General features: G+C 35.3%; 2 protein-coding genes across 3 annotated transcripts; one reads left to right on the top strand and one right to left on the bottom strand.

Annotated features, from left to right (window-relative positions):
• The first annotated feature begins 9,110 nt into the window (after window positions 1-9,110).
• Window positions 9,111-10,599, top strand: LOC145217879 (receptor-type tyrosine-protein phosphatase C-like). The gene is made up of 5 exons (XM_080085289.1): window positions 9,111-9,158; window positions 9,297-9,437; window positions 9,768-9,919; window positions 10,090-10,225; window positions 10,303-10,599. The coding sequence occupies exons 1-5, from the start codon at window positions 9,111-9,113 to the stop codon at window positions 10,378-10,380; spliced, it is 555 nt and encodes a 184-aa protein (XP_079941415.1). The 3' UTR covers window positions 10,381-10,599.
• Window positions 10,600-10,741: 142 nt separating this feature from the next.
• LOC145209404 (sodium- and chloride-dependent GABA transporter 3-like) lies at window positions 10,742-16,944 on the bottom strand. Of its 2 annotated transcripts, none has more exons than XM_080079684.1 (13): window positions 16,813-16,944; window positions 16,491-16,743; window positions 15,489-15,620; window positions 15,156-15,405; window positions 14,458-14,590; window positions 14,239-14,373; window positions 13,647-13,750; window positions 13,344-13,437; window positions 12,953-13,096; window positions 12,421-12,558; window positions 11,912-12,118; window positions 11,253-11,429; window positions 10,742-11,092 (listed from the first exon to the last, which is right to left on the bottom strand). In XM_080079684.1, exons 2-13 carry the CDS (start codon window positions 16,681-16,683, stop codon window positions 11,006-11,008), a joined length of 1,794 nt encoding a protein of 597 aa, XP_079935810.1. In that variant the 5' UTR covers window positions 16,684-16,743; window positions 16,813-16,944; the 3' UTR covers window positions 10,742-11,005. The 2 variants fall into 2 exon arrangements, with proteins under 2 accessions (XP_079935810.1, XP_079935811.1); XM_080079685.1 differs by having other exon boundaries at window positions 16,491-16,739.
• Between the last annotated feature and the right edge of the window lie 9,392 nt (window positions 16,945-26,336).

The raw sequence follows: 26,336 nt of genomic DNA, 5'->3' as shown, positions 1-26,336 counted from the left end.
GTTTTGATAACAATTTGCACTGATCACAACGATGGGCATCAAATACATGGGCACGCTTTTAGTAATTTTTGTTCTCTTTGTTCCACTACTCCTGGGCCAGGGTAAGATACTCGTATGTAACATTTTTTTGCATGCACATTAAAACCTCATACTGGTGTGAAAAACTTGGACTAACATAGTCAAATTTTGTTTACAAAGCATAAACTTTTTACTCCACCGCTCACTTTCACTCATTTCTTCAGAATGTTCAAGATACATCAGCTCTAATGAAAAGGTGATCTTTCTTTCAAATGACCAGAAGAACGTGAAATCCGCGCAAACATCTTGTCAAGTGAAAGGAGGACAACTTGCTTCATTAGATTTTCAAAGCAGCATTAATCAAGTATCCTCGATTGCAACTAAACTGTTCACTGAAGGTTGAATAATGTTGATTTTACCAATATTGGGTTACTTGACCCCAAAAATGTGAAAAAACATTTCTATGAAATTTCAATAAAAAAGTATTCTGTAAAATCATTTTGCAACAATAGAATATCATTTGAAAACTAAGAAATTTGCATCGCTGTCTCTTTTTTTTCATTTTGATGCAGATTTGCAAATTATGTGGATGTACAGCAAAGTATATTCTACTCGTGACATATTTAAATATTCTAAGACAAAGATGACGCAGCCAAGCGTTTGGAAACCTGTCTTGTACAACGGTGCACATTTCTATTTTCACTTGCACAAAAGGTCAGTACTGTTTGTAACGCGCCAACCATCAGCAAATGTTTAACAGTAAGATAGTAACTGACTGAATAACACAATAGAAAACATTCTCATGTTTTTCAAAACACAAAAGTAAATAAGTTAATATAATTTTGAAAATATCAGGAAAATGATTTTGTTTCAGCAATTCCTCGGCAAACAGCATACCAGTGTATTTCTGTGATCCAGCTGGCGAACCTGATTCAAGATGGTTGATTCTACTTAGAATTCCATGCCCCGAAGGCAAAGGTAAGATTCATGCAACAATATGCATACCTAGAATATATTTCAACAAGCAACAAAATGTACAATATTTTGTCTATTTTTATGCTATTGGATCTTTAGTGTTTCGAATACGCTCTAAACAAGCGTTTACTACTTTCTAATCTGTGTAGCAAAATGCTTGTTTTACCTTCTAATTGGTGTGGCAAATGTGTTTGTTTTACAGTTGTGTTATTGCTTGTTCAGACAATTTTAACTCAATAACGCTTCTCTTGCAAACGTAGGCAATGCATTTGCCATAAAGCGTTGTTGAGTTCATTCTTTATGTCTTGCAATAACAGCTAACAGCTTACAATTCTTTGTTAGGTTGGAAAAACAGGTTCGAATTGTACGCATCGAGTACAGGTGGACCAGGAACCAAGACATTATATCGTTATGCTGTTCCGAGTCCTTTGAACACAAAGTTATGGCCAGTAAAAGAAGACAACGGGTTCATTATGTCTAAAAAAGATTTGCATGTGTTTGGTAGGTTTAAATGGTTCAAAATTCTTCATAATTTTTTTTCTTTGTACCGTTTAGTACAAAAATATTTGCAGAAATCTGTTGCAAAAGTAGGAATAAGAATCGTAATAGCGATGTACAAAAATCTCTTTCCTAAAACAGTTGGTTACATTTACTGCAAACATTACAGATGTTAATATTTGGTTGGGATCAACGTCATCATGTTCCCCATCTACTTTACACTACGGTTAGGGTTGGACGCCAAACTGCAACATTGATGTCAACACAACAGCTTTTTACGCTTGTCAGTTTACACGTAAGTTTGGAGTAAAAACGTTTTTTTTTTTTAATTTCTCAAATTGATTTTCACACAAAACTTGCGGTTTATGGCAATTTGTTAAATAACAAAACTGTTTCAGCTACTCTAGCTTTGATTTTGTTTTTACTTCCTTCTGTTTAGTAAACGCGACTGCGATATACAACTGTGAAGGACTGGTTGTGTCCTGGTCCGGAAATTTACATCAGTCGACAAATTCAAGAAACGGACGCGGAATCATAGTTGAGGTGGGAATTTACCTTCGTTGTTTTCTTTAGTAACGTCTATTTACGTTGTTGATTGATTAAAAAGACGAACTTGGTGCAAACTGTTGTAAAACTAGTAGTTTGTCCATTCCTTTACTAATGTAGGGTAAGTTTTATTGTGTCTATTTGAACAGTGTTTCACTAACAAGTGTAAACAAATACAGATTCACTAAACAGGGGATGTTTAACGGTCACAAATCCGCAACGTTAAATCGCTGCATCGCAGAGACTTCACTTTCGAAATCTATCTACCCTATTTATCAGTTATTTAAACTTTAAAAAAATTTAACATTAATTTAAATGTGATTTGGTAGAGCTGAAAGTGCAATAACACAAAGTTCTCTTTGACAAACGACTTGAAAATGTAGAAATAAGGCTATGATACGATTATATTTAATCATATCAGTTATATGTGTTCAATTGCTTTTACTTAAAAGGGATTTCTAAATTAAGAAAATATCACAGGTGGAAGTTTTAAACACAAACATTAGAAAGTCATTTCCTTACAATGACAAGTTCTACATCATTACCGACGGTTTGCCTAAAAATGTGTCTCATCGAGTCAAGGTAAGGTTTTCTGGAAAATAGAAAATAGAAATGTTCAAAGTATCTAATCAAAACCTCAACGAGATATTGGTGTGTTCTTTTCCATTGAATGATGGCAGCGCTGTTTTTGTTTACGCCAACTACTTTTTAATTCATCAAAAGCTTGGTAATATTAGGGGTCATTTTGATCTGCGTATGACTGTGTATTTTTTCCCTATTCAAATCACTTATTACAGACAATAGCAACTTTGATTGCTTGCCCTGAAGTCGTTGCATCCAAGACAATTCAAGTTCCAGTTCCAGTACAACGTGGTCAACAATCGAGCCGTGTTTCTTATCTTTTGAAAGAAGGCAAGATTAAAATCAAACAGACTGATTGCGTCTTGACCATGTTAGGGGACGTGTCGTCTAAAAATGGATTCTGCAAAATTCAGGTCCGACTGTGTATACATTTTGTTCGGAGATTAAACTCGCTTTGCACATACTAGATTCTAACAGATTCATATTTAAAAAAATATCAAGTCATTTATTCTTTAAATCTTCACTATTGCTCAAAGAACACTCAAACAACATTAATATACAACAGAAATGAAAAGATTAGGCCATTATTTGCCAGGCAACCAATATATCCGCCAGGTTTTTACTACACTGCTATAAAGGCATCGTCAATTTTAAACTGTCAACTTTTTGGGTTTGTTAAAATAAACCTTGTGTTTTTTTACAGCTCAATGTAGAGGGCCAAACTCTTCAAAACTTCAACATCAATCAAAGGCAAAACACGTTCAGGTTTCAGATGGATAAAAACAAAATTGGGTCGACAGTACATTTTTCGGTAACTTTCAAATGTATTTGCGCGTAAATATTTCTGTTCATAAAAGTATCTCTACTCCTATGTCCAAGTCAATCTTTATTTTTGCTTAGCATGTCTATTAAGTCTCTTTGCAAAATATAATTTGAAATAGTTTTATCCAACGTTAATCAGTGTTTGGTTAATTTATTTTTGTTTACATTTCTTAACTCAGTTAACATGATAGAAATGTTTTAGTTCTTCAGCTTTAAATGTAACGTTAATGCTAGATTATATTTACTACCAACATTAAATATTTCAGGTTCTTGCTTACGGATCTTTTACATCTTTTCCGCAACAAACGACAACTGTTGCTTGTTCAGGTTTTATCACAAACCAAGGTAAAAAAAATACTACTTCAGTGTTGGTTGACAAAGTGAAACAATGACAATCGTACATAAAAGAGCTAACTTTTTGTTTGCAGTAACACGGAGCAATCCTTGGAACTTGACCGGTCCTCTGATTGCGGTTGTTTTGATTCTCATCGTTGTTATCGCCCTGACTTTGCTCTTCTTTAGAAGGTTCGTACTAAATTTTTCGCTTACATAAAATAAAAATTACAACTGCATATTTTAGCTGAGATATATGCCTTTATTTTTCTTTTATTAAGCCTAGGAATTTTTATTACAACCATGATGATCTGTTTAGTAGTGCAACATTTTAAATATTGTACGATGCTGTAAATACAGATTTATGAATCATTTTGTCGTTTAAAGGCAAAACCACACCAACAATGATCAAAAATGTTGCAGCTGTCACTTATATGGTAGGTTTATGGTTTTATATCCGAAGAATCTAACATACAATTTGTGAATTTTGCTATGTTAGGAATGTTATGTTAGGAAACTGTCACACTACGACCACTGTACAAGACGAAGAGAATACATATGAAAACGTAAGTGTAAATTTCTATGTTACTTTATTTTTTAACCTCGATGGGCGAGCAACGTCTCACAGTGTAATTAACAATAATTCCTCGAGATGCAAGGTTTATTGCAATCTGAATTGTTTTTTTTTTTGTGTGTTGTTTTTTGACTTGGGCAGTTGGTGACTTTGATTTATTTCATCACACCAGGCTCCACTGTGTGTTGGAGCAATCTAACTTTTTTCTAAGAATAGTAACCGAGGTCGGATTAGAATCCCAAATCTCATGAGAACAAAGCGGATAAGACAATAAACCTGCAGGCAAAAGGTATGAGAGAAGGCTAATAAGTTTCATTTTATTTTTGCAGGTTGATGACATGATTGAAATTACTGAAGATAATTCTCATCATAATCAACACCAGGGACAATATCAAAGCGAAAGCTTTATTGGTAAGTAGAAGTTCCAACTTAGTGTTAAACAAGGTCAGTTTGTATGTAAAGAAAATCTACATTTTTTGTATGTAGCTGATCATTTGGCAAACTTGGAGAAACAATCGTGCAAAGATAAACATTTGCTATAATCCTTCATTGATAACTCATCGGATGGATTTAAAACATGGGAACTGCAATATGAGGTATTCCCAGTTAACGCAAATATCTATTTTGCCCCTTTTAAGATTTTTATATCTTGTTAAATTATAAACATGCCTTGCAGCATATCTGCCTTATGTGCAACACTAGCTAATTTGATACATTTTTTGAGCGTACCAAATATTCGATTAAAATTTGACACCACTAAATTTACTTCTGCTTTCTTTGACTTTGCTGTACAACCCAGTGAGGTGAATGTCAAAAAGTTTTACTGACTAATCCTAAAATGTTATGAGATTGTTCTTCAGGAAATCTGTCGTGTTAGCAAGTCGAGTGCACGAACCAGAGAAGTAGCAAAGATGCAATGCAACACGAAGAAAAACCGATTCAACCATGTTTTCCCATGTGAGTAAATTAACATATATGTTAGATTTTGAAAAGCACGTTGTTATTTTTTTAAATGCTACAAGAAATAGCAGTTTGACAAGCAACTAAATATCGTGTGGTTTGAATGTTTTTGTTGTTTGACTTATGCTGAAAAAATGTGATTTTTTGCGGGTTTTTTTTGCGGAAAAATGAACAATCCTGATTTTCCTGTTAATAAATAGATGATCATTCGAGAGTCGTGTTCAGCGGAGACAAAGAAACCAGTTACATCAACGCATCGTATATTCCTGTAAGACTATGATTTTTTATTAGTCTATTACAATAATCATTTAACAATTTATAAACAACATGTGTGGTATTGCAATATTTTTTCTGCAAGAAATTAGGTGGTATGTTTTTGTCAAGAAAAACTTTTTTATTCAATTTGAACAATTTGTAAAAAACAAAAACAATGGACCGGGATTCGAAAAGCAGTATGATCAGAACCGTAGCTGCCAGACACCCTGCCGATATTACAAGACATCAAACAAATAAATTGATTCTTAAAAGGCACTACCGATATTGGGCACAGTTTGTGTTGTAAACTACTATGTATAACATTGTTGTCATTTCGTCAGGGTTATTATGAAGAACGGAAGTTCATCGCCGCACAAGGACCCAAGCCTGAAACACTGGAAGATTTTTGGAGAATGATTTGGGAAAACGGCACAACATTAGTTGTTATGCTCACAAACCTAGTGGAATCAGGAAAGGTGAGACCCAAAAATGTTTTACTGTTTAAACAGACATGGAACCACTTATACAGGTCAAAAACTTGGTACAAATCCATTACAAAAAGCCAAAAACATACCTCAAAGTCAGAGGTACACATACAACACAAATGTAGCCGAATGTCTGGCCTGAATAAGCTTACAACATTCAAACGTAAGATCGAACTCGGATCGACCCGAAAAGTCCTTCTTTCAAACCTGTTTGACCCTTATCTTTAACAAGCAATATATGCAACCTTGTATAGTAGTTCAACATTTTCAATGCAGTTAAATATGAGTGTTGGAATACTGTAGACATATCAATTTGATGTGTTATATGGACCAATAAAGATTTTCGTCTTTGATTTGCAGACAGTATGTTCCAAGTATTGGCCTGATTGTGCTGAAACTTTAAACTTTGGTGGATTCTGTATTGAAACACATTATGAGTATCATATGAGTGGAATTATTAGAAGAAAAATGACGCTATCCTGCCACAACGTAAGTCATCCTGTAAATTTTACTACTCATTCAAATAGAATCAATAAACTTCTTACTTATTAAAAAAGGTTGGAAAGTGTATGTCTATGTGGTCCTACTAATGCTTTTCAAATTCCTCTGTGCTTTTAACTTAAAACTGTGTTTTTTAACCTTACTGTTGCACAATCGATGTCATCATATCAGGAAAATCGTGCATTGTGATACAACTTCCGCCATATCCAAAATAGTTGCAACATTTTCTTGACTCTAGATGCAACGAACAATCTACCAACTGCATTTCACATCTTGGCCCGATCACGGAATCCCAGATGTGACGTCAAACATGATGTATCTACGTCACATGGTTGAGGAACTTAAAGACGGAAACCCAATAGTTGTACACTGCAGGTAGTGCCGTGTTGATGATGATTATATTCTTAAACAGTAAACGAACCCATTTTCGCAATCTTGATCGCCTCTGGAATTTTTTTTACTGATTGCTTTATCTTACGTTGTGTAATAAGCAGAAGTGTTTTCCACTAAGAAATATAATGAGCAAAGAGTCTTGATATGAGTGGTTTTCAATAATGACATCTGCTTTACCATTTGGCCTTAATTTCATGTCAACATGTTTTGCCTGACGCCATTTTTGACTATGTGTTTCGTTTTAGTGCCGGAGCAGGTCGGACGGGCACCTACATAGCAATGGATGTTCTCATCAATGAGATGTCGGACACAGACCAAGTGAATGTTATGCGGGCGACGATGAAAATGAGAGACACTCGATCAGACATGATTCAAAGTTTGGTAAAATCATAGAGATCTTATTTACCTAAGCAAGGAAAGTTATAAGTAATAAAACACAAGCTTTTTAAAGTTAACAAGTTTATATCAGTATGTGCTTTGCTAGTAGCTCCAAGTCATGCAATAACGAAGTATAGTCTATTCTAAAAGTTTTGACAAGTTTATGCCTGACAATATGAGGGATCAATATATCTGCAAACAAATCACATCGTGGCCGACTACGATAATGCGTTAATGGTCGGCACTAACCTATGATGGGTGTAGGTCACCACGTGGTTATTTCTTGCGCGTTTTAAATAGTTGAAGCAAAGTTACGCCGTTCCAAATTAAACCAGTTTGCTTTTGTTTTCACCTTAATAGTGAGCTGACTTTGTAGGGTCTTGTATGCTTTTACAACACAAGCAGGGATGGGATTCAATTTTTTTGTCCGCCGGTTTTATCACAAAAGTCGTATTTTTCAATCGGTTCTGTTACAAAAAGTCTATTGACAGCAAGCAGTAATGCTAACCGGTTCGCTGATCTCATACAATTTCGTGAGACGGTTCCATAGAACCGGTGCGAACCGGCTGAATCCCAGTACTGAACACAAGGGGGGGTCACTGAAATAAAATCAAAATTACTGGGGTTTTTGATCTGTTATGGCATTGTTAGTTTTGATAGTGGGCACTAAATATATATATGTATTCTTCATTTTAGGAACAATATGTTTTCGTCCATCGTCTGCTTGTTGAACATTATTACACTCCGAACACGGACAGAACCTGGGCAGAATTCCAGCAACTCGAAAATGATCAACTGTAAATATTTTCGGTTTGTTTTTTATCTTTTATGGGATTTTCAAATAAGAACCGTGTTAAGGTCAATTAGTAATTCTTTCCCTTTTGTCTTTTTTTTTTTTTTTTCTTGTGGTACGAATCCTTTGGGATCGTTAGATTTGTGAAAAATGTTTGACATCTGTAATTTATTTCGGATTTCTAAAGTGTTTCTTTGCATAGGAGTATTTAACATATCTTTTATTGTTTTGGCAGGATGGTAAGAGAAAGCACAAATTACAAGTAAAAAAATGCTTGTTTATTTCAGATCAAAAATCATTAAGAATGAGTTTGATAAACTCGAACTTCTTCAGCCAATACACCGATCAAATGCTAATTTCAATCTTTACGATACAGGTAAGTTGCGACATTTAGTGACTGCTAAGTAAAAATCATTACCCGGTATCTGCTAAGTAAAAAACATAAAACCATGTTTTGGTGAAAGGGGTAAAACCAAAACATGAACGTACTCCGAAAAAGTTGTTAGATGAGTTTCTAACTGTTATTTTTCTTTACAGGCCAGGACCCAGGTCTAGTTACTGTGGTGGATCCTACAACGAACAACAATTTCAGCGTCAACTCATATTACATTGAGGTAAAGGTGAACATCATCAAACAAACTTTGCCTCTCTTTTTTTCCAAACACTAGTGTTGGCATAATGATTTGTTAATGCTCAGTACATTGAACATTAGTAAATTTCCATTGGTTATGGTTAAGTCATATAGAGCAACAAACCGTTTAATTAGTACACATTTTTGATTTACGAATTTTGCCATTGTCTACACATGTTAAGCAAGCTTGTTATTGAGGTTACATCAAGGCCCAACTAATCTACTCGTATGAACATGCATTACATCTATGGAGGTTGCATCTATTTTTAAACCAAAACATGAATAAAATGTTTCCAGGATCGAAATTTTTCTCGGGTCTTCATCGCAAGTCAAGGACCTGATTACGACCCCGAACTTTTCTAGACAATGGTAATCCAGTGCAACACTCTCACTGTATTTGAACTTGAAGAACCGGTAAGTCACTATTGAAATATAATTGATACTGACAAAAGCAACTGTGGTATTAATCTTGAGACCATATTTCCACTTTTCTACAATTATTTTTTAATCTTCTTTCGTTTAAGCTTAATGGCGTGATTTTTTTTTATTTAGAGTAAAGCTGAAAAAGTTTCGTCACTTGTGGAAAACGAACGCGTCATGTTCGGTGACGTAAGCATTGACGTCATGTCGATTCAATACCGCGAGGGATACACACTTCAGAAACTCAGCATTCAACACGCAAGCGGATTGGCTGTAAGTAACAAACCTAAATGAGAATGAGGATACTTTGTACGGGTGTACTTGAGTTTATATACTAATGTGCTTGTCTAAATGTGTTTATAGGTCTCCTCGTGCGTGTGGGTGTTTGTGTGTGTCTATGTGTGTGTTGTTATGTTTGTGCTAGTGTATGTGTGTGTGTGTTAGTGTGTTTGTGTGTGAGTGTTTGTGTGTATGCGTTTGTGTGTGTTTGTGTGTGTTTGTGAGTGCTTGTGTGTGTTTGTGTGTGTTTGTGTGTGTTCATTCATATAGTAAATTACACTTTGCGCCAAATGTCTGCATTTTATTGAATCGCTTTATACGCAGCAAACTGTCATCGTCACCCATATATGTGGGTTAAACTGGAAAGAAGATCAGAATCCTCCCAAGCCTGCCACTTTACTTGATGCCATCGATTCCATTGACATCTTTATGCCAGAAAACCCACCAAGAAGACCGAAATTACTGGTCCATTGCAGGTGCAAGTTATTAAATCTATCCCACAAAACTTTTTCAGAGAATATTTACATACTATACAAAATTTTAGACTTTTATAAATGAGAAGCTTTTGTAGTGTGTTTTACTCAAGTGTTTCCGGGGCAGTTTTCTTTTATGCATGATTTATACATTTGGCACGCCTTGTACGTAGGAGCGGCTGTACTCGTTCTGGAATGTTGATTGTTCTCATCAACTGCATCGAGCGGCTTAGATCCAAGGAGCGGATAGATATTTTTCGGGCAGTAGAAGATCTACGGAGTCTGAAATCAAACATGGTCAACAGCCAGGTATGTATTGTCACTAAAAGTGCCACGATAGTAAAACAATATCAAATTTATTTTATTTGACGTTTAAACTTTTTCAGATCATGTACAAGTACATTTATGACGTGATGAAGTTTTGCGCATCAATTTTCAACAGCACCTACGCCAACCTGCGTTAAAACATCGGACTGCGTTGTTTTCGTAACAAAATCTAATTAAAGTGAAGGAAAAAAATTTTTTTAAGTATGAACTATCATGCGTTTTCCACCAGATACAATGCATATCAACCAAAGAAAAACATATTAATATTTACTTAAAACTTTATATGGTGGCGATATTGAACAAGAGATGCTAAAAAGTTTTCATAAAAGTTGAAACCATTTCAACAAGTTTCACGTGATTTTTTAATAACGTGATTGCATTATTTTTGTTTTTTTCTTTCCTTATAATGTAAAGGCCCCTCCCCGCCTCAACAAGGTGACGACCGACCGTAAAGCGGCGAAATTTTTGTCGTCTCCTGTCTATAGTACAATGTGCTAAAAGAGAGAAAAACTTTTAACAACTTCAATATTGGTAAGCACAAAATGAGTATTTAAATTATGTATTTCCTCTCTTGCAAGGAGCGCAATTTGAATGAATGCATGTTTTTTGAGTGCAAACGGCTAAAGCAGACCTAATTGTAATAAGCTTTGTGTTCTCACAAAATCGAAAATAAAAGCTTTTTCGTGCTCAAAAACTATGTAAAGCGTAACACCAGGTAAAAGTAAGCCAGTATGGTTGATCAGACTGAAGGTCAGAATGAGGTCAAAGCAGTGTTTCTTTGTTGTCAGATGCAGCTGTGGTTGGTAACCCGGATGTTGGTTCTTCGTCTATCTTCTGCGCAGCCAGTAACTAAATCAATCACACACAAAACTTTGTATTTTACGATAAGGTCACATTCATATCAATGTTTTCAAACCTCGATTAATTTCACATCTTATAGGCCAGGTTTTTTACAATTAATCTGTGATAAAACAAACATGATCTCTTCGCCTGGACTACTGGTACAAACCTGTTCAATATTTCCACCGTTCCTCCAAGTTTTCACGAGTTTGAAGATTGCGTAACCAGGTATAAACGCAATTGAACTTAGACTTGTGAGATGCCCAATACATTCAGCCCATATAGGGTAAGTATAGTCATCATATGTTGGACGTTTGATGTTCGCCATTAGGTAAATTGCCATCGCCTGTGTGTAAGATCAGACGACATGCTTATTATGCTTATTTGTTGACTGTTCAAGCCCTTGAAAGATTTACAGTTTTTCTTTTCTTTCATTGAGACAAAGCAGATGATTTGAACGGTTGTTAAGTGGTTAAGTTATATATTCTTTAAACTGATATTAATCATTAATGTTAAGACAGGGTGATTCAGTAAAATTTAAGTAAAAATCAATATAGTTAGTAGAACCAAAAATATGTAAATGGTACAAATGTGTGGAAATTATGAAAATTGATTTGGTAAGTAAATGAGTTAAAAGAAGTTTAAACGTCCTCACTAAAGTCTACAAAACTCTGTTACAATCTGACCAAACATAATCTTATCATTTAAGAATTTGTATCTTAAAACAAACGAAAAATACAAAACAGGATTCAGAAACTACAACGTGCCGCTGTGAGCGCTTGGAAATTTAATAAGGGCAGATGCAATTCATAATTTTAAACAACTAACCCCGCAAGTTAAGGGTGAGATGAACTTCCATGATATTTTGATCCACATTTTTCCTCTCTTTTCGCCAATCATCTTTACCAAATCCTCCCAGTATCTGTCGAATCCGTAGAACCACGAGGCGGCCACACACTGACACATAACCATCACAAGCCAACACCAACCCGCGACACCGTAAGAGCTATGCAGTTCAAAGATGTAAACACCTCCCTGAGTAAACATACCAGCTTTAAATTGTCGCCTTTTGCACACTTTGCTGAAGTGCTTGACTTAAGTTTTTCTTAGTTTAATTTTAAGCAGCTTTTACCAGAGTTTGAAAAGAAAACCCCAAGGTGCGAATTTACATTATTAGTTGACTTGATAAGTCATGTTTTTTGGGTGTCCTTGCTGCTATAAAAACCGTTTAACAGTTATGAATGAAAAAGTAACAAAGCAAATAAACTGAATTTGGTTTGATTTGATTTTCAATGTTTTTGTACCATGACTTAAAAGTTGTGGTTAAAAAAACAAACCTGTGTGACCATGGAAAGACCGAGTAACATGAAAACAGCAAACAGAATTGCTAGTGTTATGCTCCTGCCATATTTATATTGTCTCAAGATCCGGCAGTTGTCCATGATTGCCGTTATAACTGCTTCCAAGCAAACAAACTGAACAACACAAAAGTTAAGAGCATAGTATTCATCTGGTATGAATTATGTTGCAAAAATTGTTCAAACTGACAAGAACATTTAACATCAAAAATGAATTTTCAATGAACCAGGCCGTAAGGAACGCATTAGCAAATCGGGCTGGTCTCAAAGCACCTTTGTGCATATTAAGGTAAAAATAATTAGCCAGGGATGGGATTCGAACCCACGACAGGGGTTATCCGAGGTTGGCGCTCAACTATTTGACTTACATTAGACTTGGCGGTAAGGCCCAGCGAAATTAGATCACAATATGTAGCACATTTCGATTTTTGTTGGGAAATTGCCAGCCTAAACATCATTCTGCAACATTGGGAGGTATATAATCATACGTTTCAAGTCATTTTCTTCCGACCTGTGTGTCGTATCCAAGAAATAGAACCATGAGGAAGAACAGAACGGACCAGAGTTGTGAAGTCGGTAGAAGTGAAAGGATTTCCGGGTAAACTATGAAGGCCAAGCCCGGACCTGAAGAGGCGACTTCATCTAAGGTTTTATTCTGTAAATGTAATGCAGCGCCGTATAATTACAATCTACAGCAAAACAAAACAAAATTGCAAACTTGGTGAAAAATATAACTTTACAACTATACAAATGTGTGAAAACAGCTTGTGTGTGAAAACAAAAGTGACAAATGTGGAGATGTCAATTGGCTGAAAGTTTCGTTTAAGTTACAAACAACTTATAATCCTAACACAGCTACTACTATTAAGTCTATGTTGAATATCCAATATTCATTTTTTTACCTGGTAGTTGGCCATGAAACCCAAAGAAGAGAAAACAGCGAACCCGGCAGTGAAACTAGCAATAAGGTTTGCTGCCACAATGTGGAAAGCATCTCTGTGTGGAAGGTACAACAAATATTCAAAAACATGCCGTTTATATATCTCTTTTTTAGGAAAACTATTCTTTACATTTATCAGTCACAGAAACAGCCAAATTTTTCTACACTTGATGCTATGCTGTTACCAGACGACCAGTATTTTTTGAATGATTTAAGAAAGGGTAAAAAAAATCAACTTACGTAACCACTTCAAGTACGTACGTACCTCCACAGGTTGTGGTGATAGTCGTTAAACGTGCTAAGTGATATAAGAGCACCTGAGGCCAGACTGTTTGTGAATAAAACCTGGGACCCAGCGCTGACCCAAACCTGTCAAAACATTGAATCAAATGATCAATTATTTTCTGTGAAGAAAAGAAACCAAGAAAACTTTAGTTTCATCATGGCTTTATTTTGGATCATGGCTTTATTTTAATTTGCGGCCTGATTCGAACTCATGGCTGCTTTACAATTTTAGATCAACTTATATAAATGAACGCTGATACACTGTGGCTGGTGCAAACCTGGTTAAGATTTTCGACAAAGCCAATTAAACAAACCACCTAACTTTTATCCATTTAAAACAGTGTTTAACAACTTGACCACACTGAAAAAACAAAAAAAGCCCTGGGGTACCACATTTCTACATGATCAAATCCAACAGTTTCTTCTACTGGAATAAATAGTTTATTACCACAAAATCACAAAGAAAAATAAACTTATGTTACTGATAAAACTAAATTGTATTTTGTTACAGTTGCAACGAAAACGGTAAACAGATCAATGATTTTTGGGCAATTCGCTGCCTTTACACTTACCCCAGGATCCAACAACTTGTTCAAGTCAGGGATTAAAAAGTATTTAATTCCCTCACTAGCGCCCTCAAGCAGCAGACCACGTATAAGGATGACGAAAATAAAAACATAAGGAAGTGTAGCTGTGACGTAGGCAATCTAAATTATGACGTAAAACAAATTTACGTGTAACTGTGGTTTAATAAATTTGAATGCAAATGAAAAATTGTATTTGAATTTTACCTTGGCTGACCAATTAATTCCTTTAAAGATGCACAAGTAAAGTCCGATCCATATGACAAGAAGATAAGCACTCAGATCGGGAACCAAATCTCCTATTTGTTCGATACCGGCGGATTTCTGAAGAACTTTAAGGCTGGAAATACGTAAGATCGTTTGTAAACTAAAGCACTTATTTGTGGTATGGCATGTTGTTTTAATTAATTCAATAATTTTGAATACGTCGATGATCGGATGTAAACAAAGAAAATAATGTTGAATACGTCGATGATGCATGTAAACAAAGAAAAGTCTATGTGAAATCTAAGCCAACTAGTCACTTCGAAACTACTACTTCTGTGCATGTCGTCACAGCCTAAAAAATGTCCATGTGAACATTAAATTTGAAGCTGAAACGATTTAAGATTGTTAATTAAAACTCAAAATGTCTTCAAATGTAGTTTGTAGTGAGCATGAGGAATATTACGTATTGTTTTGACTTTGTATTAATGTTTGCTGTTCCGATAAACATATGCTTGTAAACAAAACAGCAGCACTGTCATCCATATGTACACTTCTTTTAAAAAAATACTCCCTTAAAAACGATACATTTTACTCTAAATGTCAAATGTAAAGAGTTCAAAATCTTTTGTTGCGAAAAAAGTTGTTAAAAAAATATCAATAACTCTAAAAAAAAAATTTCTCACTACTACGTTTCTTACTTCCAAAACTCTGTGGCCGCAGACACTTTCCCGCTAAAATTTCCCGCCGTTTGGTTGCCAGGCAACTGTGTATAGTTCAACTTCACATCTTTCGGTGTGACACAGTTCACAGTATTCCAATCGTTGTGACAAGTGGACCAAGGCAGTTCTTTGGCAAAGGAGGCCACGATGTACTTTACTGCCCACACCAATATTATGGGATAGGATATCGAGAAATTGATTAGTAAAATGACTTGAGCAATTGCTATACCTGCAAAAAATACATAAATGTTTGCTGCTTCATCACTTATAAGCAGTAGATAACTTTTTGCTGACTCATGTCAATCTTGTTACCTTTCATGATTGGGGTTATATTCCAACTCTTCAAGAGTCCCTGTCTAAATCTCTGCCCTAAGGAGATATCAAGGACGTTGCCAGGAATCGCAATCAGCACAGTAAAGAGAAGATAAGGAACAAGGAATGCTCCTGAAATGAGAAATAATGAACAAACGTTTTGAACGTAGGTAATGGCAGGACCATTAGGAACACCGGCATGTTTGGCTCATCATGTTTGTCACGATGGAATTGTCATCACAGCTATAAATAAACGTTATTTAGAAAGCTTCATGCAAACTGTAATTGTTTCAAATATTAAGCTGAAGTATAAAACAACTTGAAATGTGAATAAATAACCGATTGCAACTAAAAGTATGATAGCCTAATGGCCTTTCGGCTTTATCCAAATTCATGCAGCGATGGCTATTGTTATCAGCTGTTCATGTATTTATTTTTTGAAACGTAGTGTGTTTTTCGTAACAGTCGATGTGCTTCGTTAGCTACACAATTGCACGCCATTGATACTTGTGTGTATGTAGTGGTCAAAAACAGCGAAATCGAACAGAAGCAAGTTATTTAAGGCTCAAACACTCTCACTGTGTCGTGCTACTGAACTAAGTCTGCCATATTTCCACCCCCAAAACGAGGACACATGGTTAAAAGAACATGAAAAAATACTTTAAGGCCAACCCAAAAATAAAAGCTTCAGAAATTAGACGGTGTTCACTAGCTTGGATAAAGTTTAACATTTATCACATCACATTACTAAAATAAGCTTGTATTTTCAAAAATGTAAAACTTTTATTCTCTGAAAAATAAGCTGAAGATGTATATTTGGCTTCTTTCAAAGGCATATGTAATTGTTACATATTTATTTGGTAAATCAGAAATTCTTTATAAAGAAGGACATTTGGGTACTATTTCTTGTCCTCGGAGGACAACTTGGTTTTTGTCAAAAAGGAGGACATGTCCTCCAAAAAGAGGACGTATGGCAGGCCTATACTCAACACGTCTTCCTACCTCCGCCGTTTTTGAAGCACAGATAAGGAAACCTCCAAACATTTCCGAGTCCTACGTTCAAACCAATAGCCGAAATCAAAAACTCCAAAGATTTCTTCCACTTTGCACGATCTTTTTTATCTTGTTGATTGTCTGCTCTAATGTCCCCATTTTTGTTTTGTGTATTTTCCGAAGACCAATTATTTTCCTCCATAGGTACTGACGTGGGATTTTGAAGACAATCAACAGTTTTCACAAACAGCTTGTAATCTTGCTGTGAAAAAGGCGACCTCTTGAACTACCGCCTTAACTGGTGGAAAACGTAAAAAAACGATTACACTACCTTTTACGGATTCTGTTTGTTAATGTAGCCTTCTCAGTAGCATGAATAAAGACAACCAATTTATAACGCGTCGCTTCGCTCGTTTAGTATCGTATTTCCTTGAGAGTGTTGTCTGTTGCAAGCGATAACGGAAATTCAACGCGAGAGTGTTGTCTGTTGCAAGCGATAACGGAAATTCAGCTTTGCTCGTCAGAAACCATAAACACAAACACGTCAGTAATCACTTCAAATCCTAAATAAATGAACAGAAAATGTTGCAAACATTTATGGTGAATTGCAAAGCATTTTTTTGTAAATATTAAGATGATTAATAATATAGAAAATGCTTATTACTCAATACGTCAATTTTATTACATAATGCCTTGTAGTAAAGGTGTATATAGTAGCAAGGCGTTAGTCTTGCACTATTTGTGCCTAATGTTCGTACATTATCCGGCTTTGGGATAGTTTCGTGAATTTGTAAAGATTTTGTGCGAAACATAGTCTACACTAATACCAATGCAACTTACACATTGTTGCAAAAAAAAACGAATAAAATGTTACCAACTGCCAAACACGACTGAAAAAAGCTTAAGAAAACCTTGCAACTTAAACCGGTCTCTAAAAGTTAATGTGAGGGCGAAATATGGCAAGGAATTAGCAAAAATTACTACTTAGCTAAAATTGAACTAGCACCATAAATCCTGCGCAGAATTAGTCAAGATCGATTAATAGGACACAAAAATTTATATTATTAATTACCTTGGAATCTGGAGAGTAGTAGGATATGTAGATCTTAGTAAAAAAAAGATTTTCAATTTAGACAGAACATGGGTCACCAAATACCCAATTTCTTAAAAGTGTGCGTTAAAACAAAGCAATACGTAAGCTGGATATATGAAACACAATATATCATTGGCTACTACCACAAATTTGCATTAATTCAACATTCTCAAGTTGAATGTTGAAAAAGTAAGTTTTTTCCAAAAAACTTTCAATTGTTTTCAAACTTATTGTTTGAAAAATCAAAAAAATCATTTTTTTTTTGAAAAAACTTTCAATTTGTTTCAAACAACGAAAGTGAAAGGATGAGTTTAGTTGCCTAGCGCACACAAACAAAACAAAGAGCCAACATTCGTGTTACCAGCGTCATTCGACAAGGAAATAACGTTACTCTGTCCTTGAACTGGCCTCCAGTCAAATCCAACTATCTCTGCGTGTACTTTTTCTCCGGGCCCTTGTTTGCGCCAAACTTTTAGTTCTTGCATAACTCTTAACCTATTTTGAGAAAAAGCTACTGCATTTGATTTAACCTGAGTTAAACCTATTTTGCTTTGAATAGTTGGTGTCACAATGGTGCATATTGGCAAAACGCGCTGCAGCCACTCCGCGTTATAAAGGGTTATGTGAGTAAGCTTAAAGCTAGTGAGTCTCGCGGAGTGTGAGTAAACACGTTTTTATCAGTTCAACTCAAAACTCCACTTCAGCAAAAATCATAATATAAGCCAAAAGTGTCCAATGCAAGTTAATACGTAAGTTTTACTCATAACTGCTTATCACCGTTATATTCAACAAAACAAAATTTCGATTTTTTTCTTGTAAGGGCAGTAAGGAGGAAATACAATGTCCAAGGAAATTAGTAAATCTAAACTCGAACGGTTGCCAAATTAAAGCCAACTGAGTAAAACGAAAAACGCAAGACCGAAGTACACAAAAAGTGAATGGGCATTGTGACAAATACAATCTCACGACTTTCTGACACACTGCGTTACCCTAAAGCAACTGCCCCACACTTTTGTTGCCAAGTTATCTGCTGTAAGATGTAACCTCTGCTATTGAAAAGCAGTTCTAGAGTTAGTTTAACTTCGGTATCGTGTTGCAACTATATGCAATGTTGCTGCTTTGATAAATATAGCTAAAATACGCACTGTTATGTTTGTTTGTTTTTTGTTAAAATAATGTATTAAAATTTTGACAAAGATTCCAAGTAAACGAGCGATTTGGTTTTATTTTCTTGTTTTATAAGCTTACATTCAGTTTGTTGGCAATGGTTTTTGTTCTGTTGGTGTTAGGTTTTGATAACAATTTGCACTGATCTACAACGATGGGCGACAAATACATGGACACGTTTTTAGTAACCTTTGTTATGTTTTTTCCACAACTCCTAGGCCAGGGTAAGAAATTTATATTTATTATTCTATTTTTTTTAACCACATGTAGGTACATTATAATTAAATGTATTTTATGTATCAAAACATAAGCTTTGGACCAGAGCTATTCAATCTTTTATTCCATCACTGATTACAAATATTTTTCAGATTGTTCAAGATACATCAGTTCTAATGAAAAGGTGATCGTTCTTTCAAATGACCAGAAGAACGCAAATTCCGCGCAAGCTTCTTGTCAAGTGGAAGGAGGACAGCTTGCTTCGTTAGATTCTCAACGTAGCATTAATCAAGTTTCATCGGTGGCAACTAAACTGTTCACTAACGGTAGTGAAGTGTTTTATTTAACACATAACGAAAATAAAATGTAGCATTTATTTTTTATTAAGACTTACATGATACTCCAAATTTAGATTTTGTCAACCATTTTGGGCGTTCTAGAATCCACGAACATTAAGCAATAAAAGGAACGTGTAAAACCTGCGCAGCAAGTTTAGTTGATAAAAGATCATTTTCGCGAAAGACCTGTTGACTGAAAATATGTGCAGTTATTCTGGTCATTACCACCTTAATGCTGCTCCAATATCAACATTTCACATGACCACTTATTACCTTTTGTCAATTTCCATTTTTTAATTCTTAAGTAGACAGTAACCACAGTAAAGTGACTCGATGACCAGTGTTTGGCTCTCACTGACCCGGTCACGCAGTTATTCCTTTTGTTATTGTTTCGTTTATGCCAGGGGTGTCCAAACTTTTTTTGATGGGAGCCAATTTTTACCAGGTGAAGAAGCCCGCGGGCCAACGTATTTTAGAATTAGACCCAAATATACGGGATTTAGGGAAATTGTGGGATTTTGTTGCGTCAGCACTATGTATGCTTCCGTTTTACTGGTAAATAAAGTTCCATGGAAGGCTTTTGCGTGAAGTCGCAAGTGGCCAAAACCCAAAAACATAATCCAAACTATGGCGGGCCATACGCATTGCAATTAAAAAAAAACAGCCGCGGGCCACGCGAAATGCCGTCGGGGCCGCACTTTGGACACCCCTGGTTTATGCAATCACTTCTATTTCAATGCGTTCAAAGTGCAAAATGTTGTATTAAGTTGAAAAATTGACTGGAAGAAAAATTAATATCTTTTACGCTTCGCAAGAAATTGGTAGCCCCAATTATCAATGTTTATTTATTTATTTATTTATTTTTTGCTAAACGATGTACTGGCCCCCCAGAATAAAGAATCGTAGTCAAAACAACCTGTGCAGTATTTCAAATCGATTAACAAAGTCACACTTTGTATTTTTTTCTTTGTGGTGCAGATTTGCAAATTGTGTGGATGTACAGCAAAGTCTATTCTCCTCGTGACATATTTAAATATTCCAAGACAAAGATAACGCAGCCGAGCGTTTGGAAACCTGTCATGTACAACGGTGTACATTTCTATTTTCACTTGCACAAAAGGTCAGTACTGTTTGTAAAGCGCCAACCAACAAACCTAAAATTTATCAATTCGATCTAACGGACGGAGAAACAACAAAAAACATTTTGGCCATTGACACAAAAGTACTTAATTGTCAGAAAATTTTGTTTTAGTAATTTTTCGCCAAGCAGCCTACCAGTGTTTTTTTTGTGATCCTGCTGGGGAACCTGATTCAAGATGGTTGGTACAACCCAGGAATCCATGCAACGAAGCTAAAGGTGAGATTCGCTTTGCAACATTCCAAGAATATATTTCAACGAGCAACACATTTTAAAAATTGTGTCTATTTTTATTTTATTAGATCTTTATATGTTTTGTTTATTGTGTTTGTATTGTAATTGTTTGATTACTTGTTCAGATATTAACGCTCTTTTAGCCAATGTACACAATATATTTGACAAAAAAAGCGTTATTAAATTTATTCAGTATGCCATGCAACAACATTTGTATCATAATTGTTTAGGTTGGAAGAACAGGTTTACGTTGTACGCATCGACTATAGGTGGATCAGGAACCAAGACATTGTATCGTTATACTGTTCCTTACCTTGTAAGCACAAAGTTATGGCCAATAAAGGAAAACAACACTTCTATTTTGGCTAAAACCAATTTTTACGTGTTTGGTAGGTAACAAAGAAATATGTCGGGTAGCTTGTGTTTAGGCAAAAAATCATACAAATCGAAACTTTACCCTAAACGGCAAACAAAACATTTGAAAGTGCTACAAAACGATTAAAAATATAATATTGGGATTTGTATTTACTGCAAACATTACAGATGTTAATATATGGTTGGGATCAACGTCATCATGTTCCCCGTGTACTTTAAACTACTGTGAGAGTTGGACGCCAAACTGCAATATTGATGTCAGCACAGGAGCTTTCTACGCTTGTCAGTTTACACGTAAATTCTAAAAATATATATCTTTAATTTGCCAAATTATTATTCACACAAAACTGTTTTTTTTTTATAAAGTGTAAATTAGAGTCTTAAATTGATGATGCACAAATAATTTGTTAAACAAACACTTTTGATAAACATTTTTTTTACTTTCTGTTTAGTAAACGCGACTGCGATATACAACTGTGAAGGATTGGTTGTGTCTTGGTCCGGAAATTTGCATAAATTAACCAATTCAACAAACGGAAGAGGGATCATAGTTGAGGTGGATTTAACTTCGTTGTTTTCATTAGTAAGGTCTATTTTCGTTGTTGATTCTTTAAAAAGACAAATTTTGGTACCAACTGTTGTAAGACTAGTAAGTTTGTCCATTCTTTTACTGAAGCAAGTTTTATTGTGGCTATTTAAACAGTGTTTCACAAATTAGTGTAAAAAAAATACAAAATCACTAAACAGGGAATGTTTAAATCCGAAAAGTTAAATGGTTGAGTGTGTCTTTATGTCACTTTAGCAAAACCACATAAAAGGTCTATCCAACATGTTATTTAAATTTTTAAAACAGACAACGCTAATTTAAATGTCAATTGGTAAAGCTAAAAGTTTAATAATACAATGTACTCTTTGACTAACGCTAAGTAAACATAAGATACGGCATAATTACATTTATTCACACTTGGAAACCGACTTCCATGGTTTTTACATTAAAGGAATTTCTAAACACCAACGTTAAAAAGTTATTTCCTTACAATGACAAATCTTACATCATTACAGACGGTTTGCCTAAAAATGTGGCTCATCAAGTCAAGGTAATGTTTTCTTGAAAAAGGAAAATAATAATATTCAAAGCATCTGATTAAAAACTTAACATCATATATTGGTGCATGCTTTTCCATTATATGATGGGAAAGTTGTTTTTATTCACGCCAACTGCAAAACTTCTTTAAAAACTTAATAATATTAGAGGTCACTTTGATCTGCGTTTGATTGTGTTATTTTTTCCCCTATTCCAATCCCTCATTACCGACATATACACGAAAAGTACCTTTACCAAGAACAACAGGCACGAACTTGATTAATGACACGAACAGTTTGTTGCTACTTTTTATTGCTAAAATACTGTTTTATTGTCTGCTTTGTTCTTAGCCCGTACAAGTTATTATTCAAACATGTCAAATCCATGTGGCAGGTAACAGCAAAGTTGACTGCTTGCCCCAAAGTTGTCGCATCCAAGACAATTCAAGTTCCAGCAATCCGTGGTCAACCGTCGCACCGTGTTTCTTACCTTTTGAAAGAAAGTAGGATTAACATCACAAAAAGTGATTGCGTCATGACTGTTCTAGGTGGCGTCTCATCCAATAATGGATTTTGCAAAATTCAGGTTAGATCTATTTAAAAGTAGGCATGTTATGGTATGTATGATTACACTGTTTAAAATGGCAGCCATAAGTGCGGTCTTCTAATGTTTGCGTCTTGTATGTGCTTGCTAAAAACGTTTTGTTTCTACAGCTGAATGTCGAAGGACACACTGTTCAAATCTTTAACATCAATCAGAGACAAAACACATTCCGGTTTCAGGCGGATAAAAGCAAAATTGGTTCGACTCAAAATTTTTCGGTAACTGTCAAATGATTTTGCGTGTAAATATTTTTTTGAAATAGTTTTAACCAACGTTAATCAGTGTGTGGTTAATTTATTTTTGTTTACATTATGACATGATAGAAATGTTTTAGTTCTTCAGCTTTAAATGTAACGTCAATGGTAGATTAATTAAGTTTGCTACCAACATTAAATATTTCAGGTTCTTACTTACGGAACCTTTATATTTTTTCCGCAACAAACGGCAACTGTTGCTTGTTCAGGTTTTACCACAAACCAAGGTAAAAAAACCTTACTCAAATAAATTTTGTAAACTATGAACTATAACAGTCGTACATAAAAAACAATGTTTTTGTTTGCAGTAACACGGAGTAACCCTTGGAATTTGACTGGGCCTCTGGTTGCGGTTATTTTAATTCTCATCGTTGTTATCGTTCTGACTGCGTTCTGCTGCAGAAAGTCAGTTCTGATTTTTTTTTTGCTTACTGGAATCAATAAATTACAACTTGACTTTTCAGCTAAGATTAACTTTACAAAGTTAGTGTGTATGGTATAATCTTTAAAGGTAATGACTGTTTTTTTCCTTATTACTATTAATTGCGTGGCCTCAGAATTTTAGTAATTTCATTGGTGCGCCCACCGGTAAATTAAGCAACGTTAGGCAGTGTACGAATTGGTGAACACAAACTGACATTCATTTTTTACATTTAAAAAGAACACAAATTTATACCACGAAGAGAATACATATGAAAACGTAAGTGCAAACTTGCTTTTTGAAATGCTGTCCTTAATGGGCGGACAACCCCTGAATGCATTATTCTTACAATGAGTTCGCCATCGAGCTGACCGTTTGATAGAAGTCCGTTTCTTATATTGCGGGTTCCTCTGGGTTGATTTTTTTTCTTTCTTTCTTATATTGCTTTCGACTTATCGCGTTTATGTTAATTCAACTCAGCGGGTTCCTCTGGGTTGAGTAAATTCACCTTAAGTTTTTCCCCAAGAACACAAATAAGCGAAATTTGTTTGTTTTAGTCAAAACAAAATCAGCATGACAATGCATTTCAACAATACTTCCTTCAGCAATACCTAAATATAGAAACCCACAATTGGTATATTCACGAGCCTAATAAACCGTATCTCTTTTTGTTTGTTTTGATTACAAATTCGGACCTCTGTTGAAACAAAAACAGTTTGTAAACGTACATAACATTGGGGCTAAATAGATGAGGTACACGAATTTCCTCTGCTTGTCTAATAACTAGACTCGTCCAAGTTTCAAAATGTCGTCTTACAGAGGCAATCTATGCTTACTTTTTACTTAATTAATCAAACATACCTACTTCTATAGCTACTATATAGTAGTCTACTACTGCTGCTAATGTCCCATAACAACAACCTCAAGTTAAACTAACGCTACTGCTGTCTTCTCACACTAGCAGAAGTTTGTGCTTCAAGACTGACATCTTGTCGGAAGCGGTAAGTGTTGCGTAGTTGCTGAAGGGCTGACGCGTTGCTTAGGAAATTCGTGTTATTACTTCTGTCACGATCTCACAAACCCAGCTAGATTTTCTCGGTTTTGTTTGTCTTTAGTTTAACTTTAATTTGGCAACTGTTCGGTTTCGGGTTTTGTTATTTCCTTGTGGCTGACATCATTTCTCCAAGCTTACAACAAAAGAGTTGCACCAAAACAATGTAAAATATAAACCAAATGGTTAATTTGTCGTACATTTGAAACAAGGAATGGTTTGTGCAACACTAGTTTATTCGATTAATAGTGATAATGCGTATGGCGTTAGACGCATATTTGCCGTTGTTCACAGAAATCTGGTTAACAACTTTCTGTCGCTGATATCGCTTAAGCATACGTTATGCGAAGCGATATTTTTCACATTCAAACAATATGTGAAGCCTTGCGATTTTATAAATATGATTTTTAATTGAAATATGATGTGAAGCGCAGCCATTTGTAAAGCGTACAAGTGAAAGGCTAATTAAACCAGGGGCCAAATGTTCAAAGATGCGTACTATGAAGCTGGTAAATAGGTGTAAATTTTAGAAATTAGTCCAAATATAGTTGGATGTGGCTGAAGGTCAGTTTAAGGTCAAAGCAGCGTTTCTAAGTTTTCATGTGTTGGCGTAGTAGGTAACCCGGATGTTGGCTCGGCGTCAATCTTCTGCGCAGCCAGCAACTAAAAACAAGCAAACAAAATATTTTAACAAACAATTTTGGGGTGAAACCAGCAAATGACGTAACTTGTATGGAAGACGAATAAATTCTTTATTTTTATGTTTAAACTTGTATTCTACATAACGAAACTACATTAAGTCCACAAAAGAAGCAATGATATCAACTTAAACTTTCAAGTTACAAGACAAGACGCTCAATAACGGCACACAGTGAGCAAAATAATCGAGTTTGGTTGTTTAAACTTAACCTGTGATAAAATTAATAATAATTTTTCGTTTACATTATTTATGCATACCTGTTTTATATTTCCTCCGTTTCCCCAAGTTTTCACAAGTTTGTAGATTGCATAACCAGGTATAAACGCAATTGAACTTAGACTTGTGAGATGTCCAATACATTCAGCCCACACAGGGTAAGTATAGTCATCATATGTTGGACGTTTGATGTTTGCCATTAAGTAGATTGCCATTGTCTGTTTGTAAAGTACACATCTTTAGCATATCACACACATGCATAACAATTACAAAACTGAACCCCGCAAGTTAAGGGTGAGATGAACTTCCATGACATTTTGATCCACATCTTTCCTCTCTTTTCGCCAATCATCTTTACCAAATCCTCCCAGTATCTGTCGAATCCGTAGAACCACGAGGCGGCCACACACTGACACACAACCATTACAAGCCAACACCAACCCGCGACACCGTAAGAGCTATGCAGTTCAAAGATGTAAACACCTCCCTGAGTAAACATACCAGCTTTAAATTGTCGCCTTTTGGACACTTTGCTGAAGTGCTTGACTTAAGTTTTTTCTTAGTTTAATTTTAAGCAGCTTTTACCAGAGTTTGAAAAGAAAACCCCAAGGTGCGAATTTACATTATTAGTTGACTTGATAAGTCATGTTTTTTAGGTGTCCTTGCTGCTATAAAAACCGTTTAACAGTTATGAATGACAAAGTAACAAAGCAAATAAACTGAATTTGGTTTGATTTGATTTTCAATGTTTTTGTACCATGACTAAAAAGTTACAGAGAAAACAAACCTGTGTGACCATGGAAAGACCGAGTAACATGAAAGCAGCAAACAGAATCGCTAGTGTTATGCTCCTCCCATATTTATATTGTCTCAAGATCCGGCAGTTGTCCATGATTGCCGTTATAACTGCTTCCAAGCAAACAAACTGAACACACCAAAAGTTAAGAGCTTAATATTCATCCGGT

The sequence above is a fragment of the Phallusia mammillata genome, chromosome 1 (genome assembly GCF_965637545.1).
Source record: "Phallusia mammillata chromosome 1, kaPhaMamm4.hap1.1, whole genome shotgun sequence".
Classification (NCBI taxonomy): Eukaryota; Metazoa; Chordata; class Ascidiacea; order Phlebobranchia; family Ascidiidae; genus Phallusia; species Phallusia mammillata.
The sequence above is the reverse complement of the archived record's forward strand: the minus strand, read 5'-3'. Positions and strand labels throughout refer to the sequence as shown.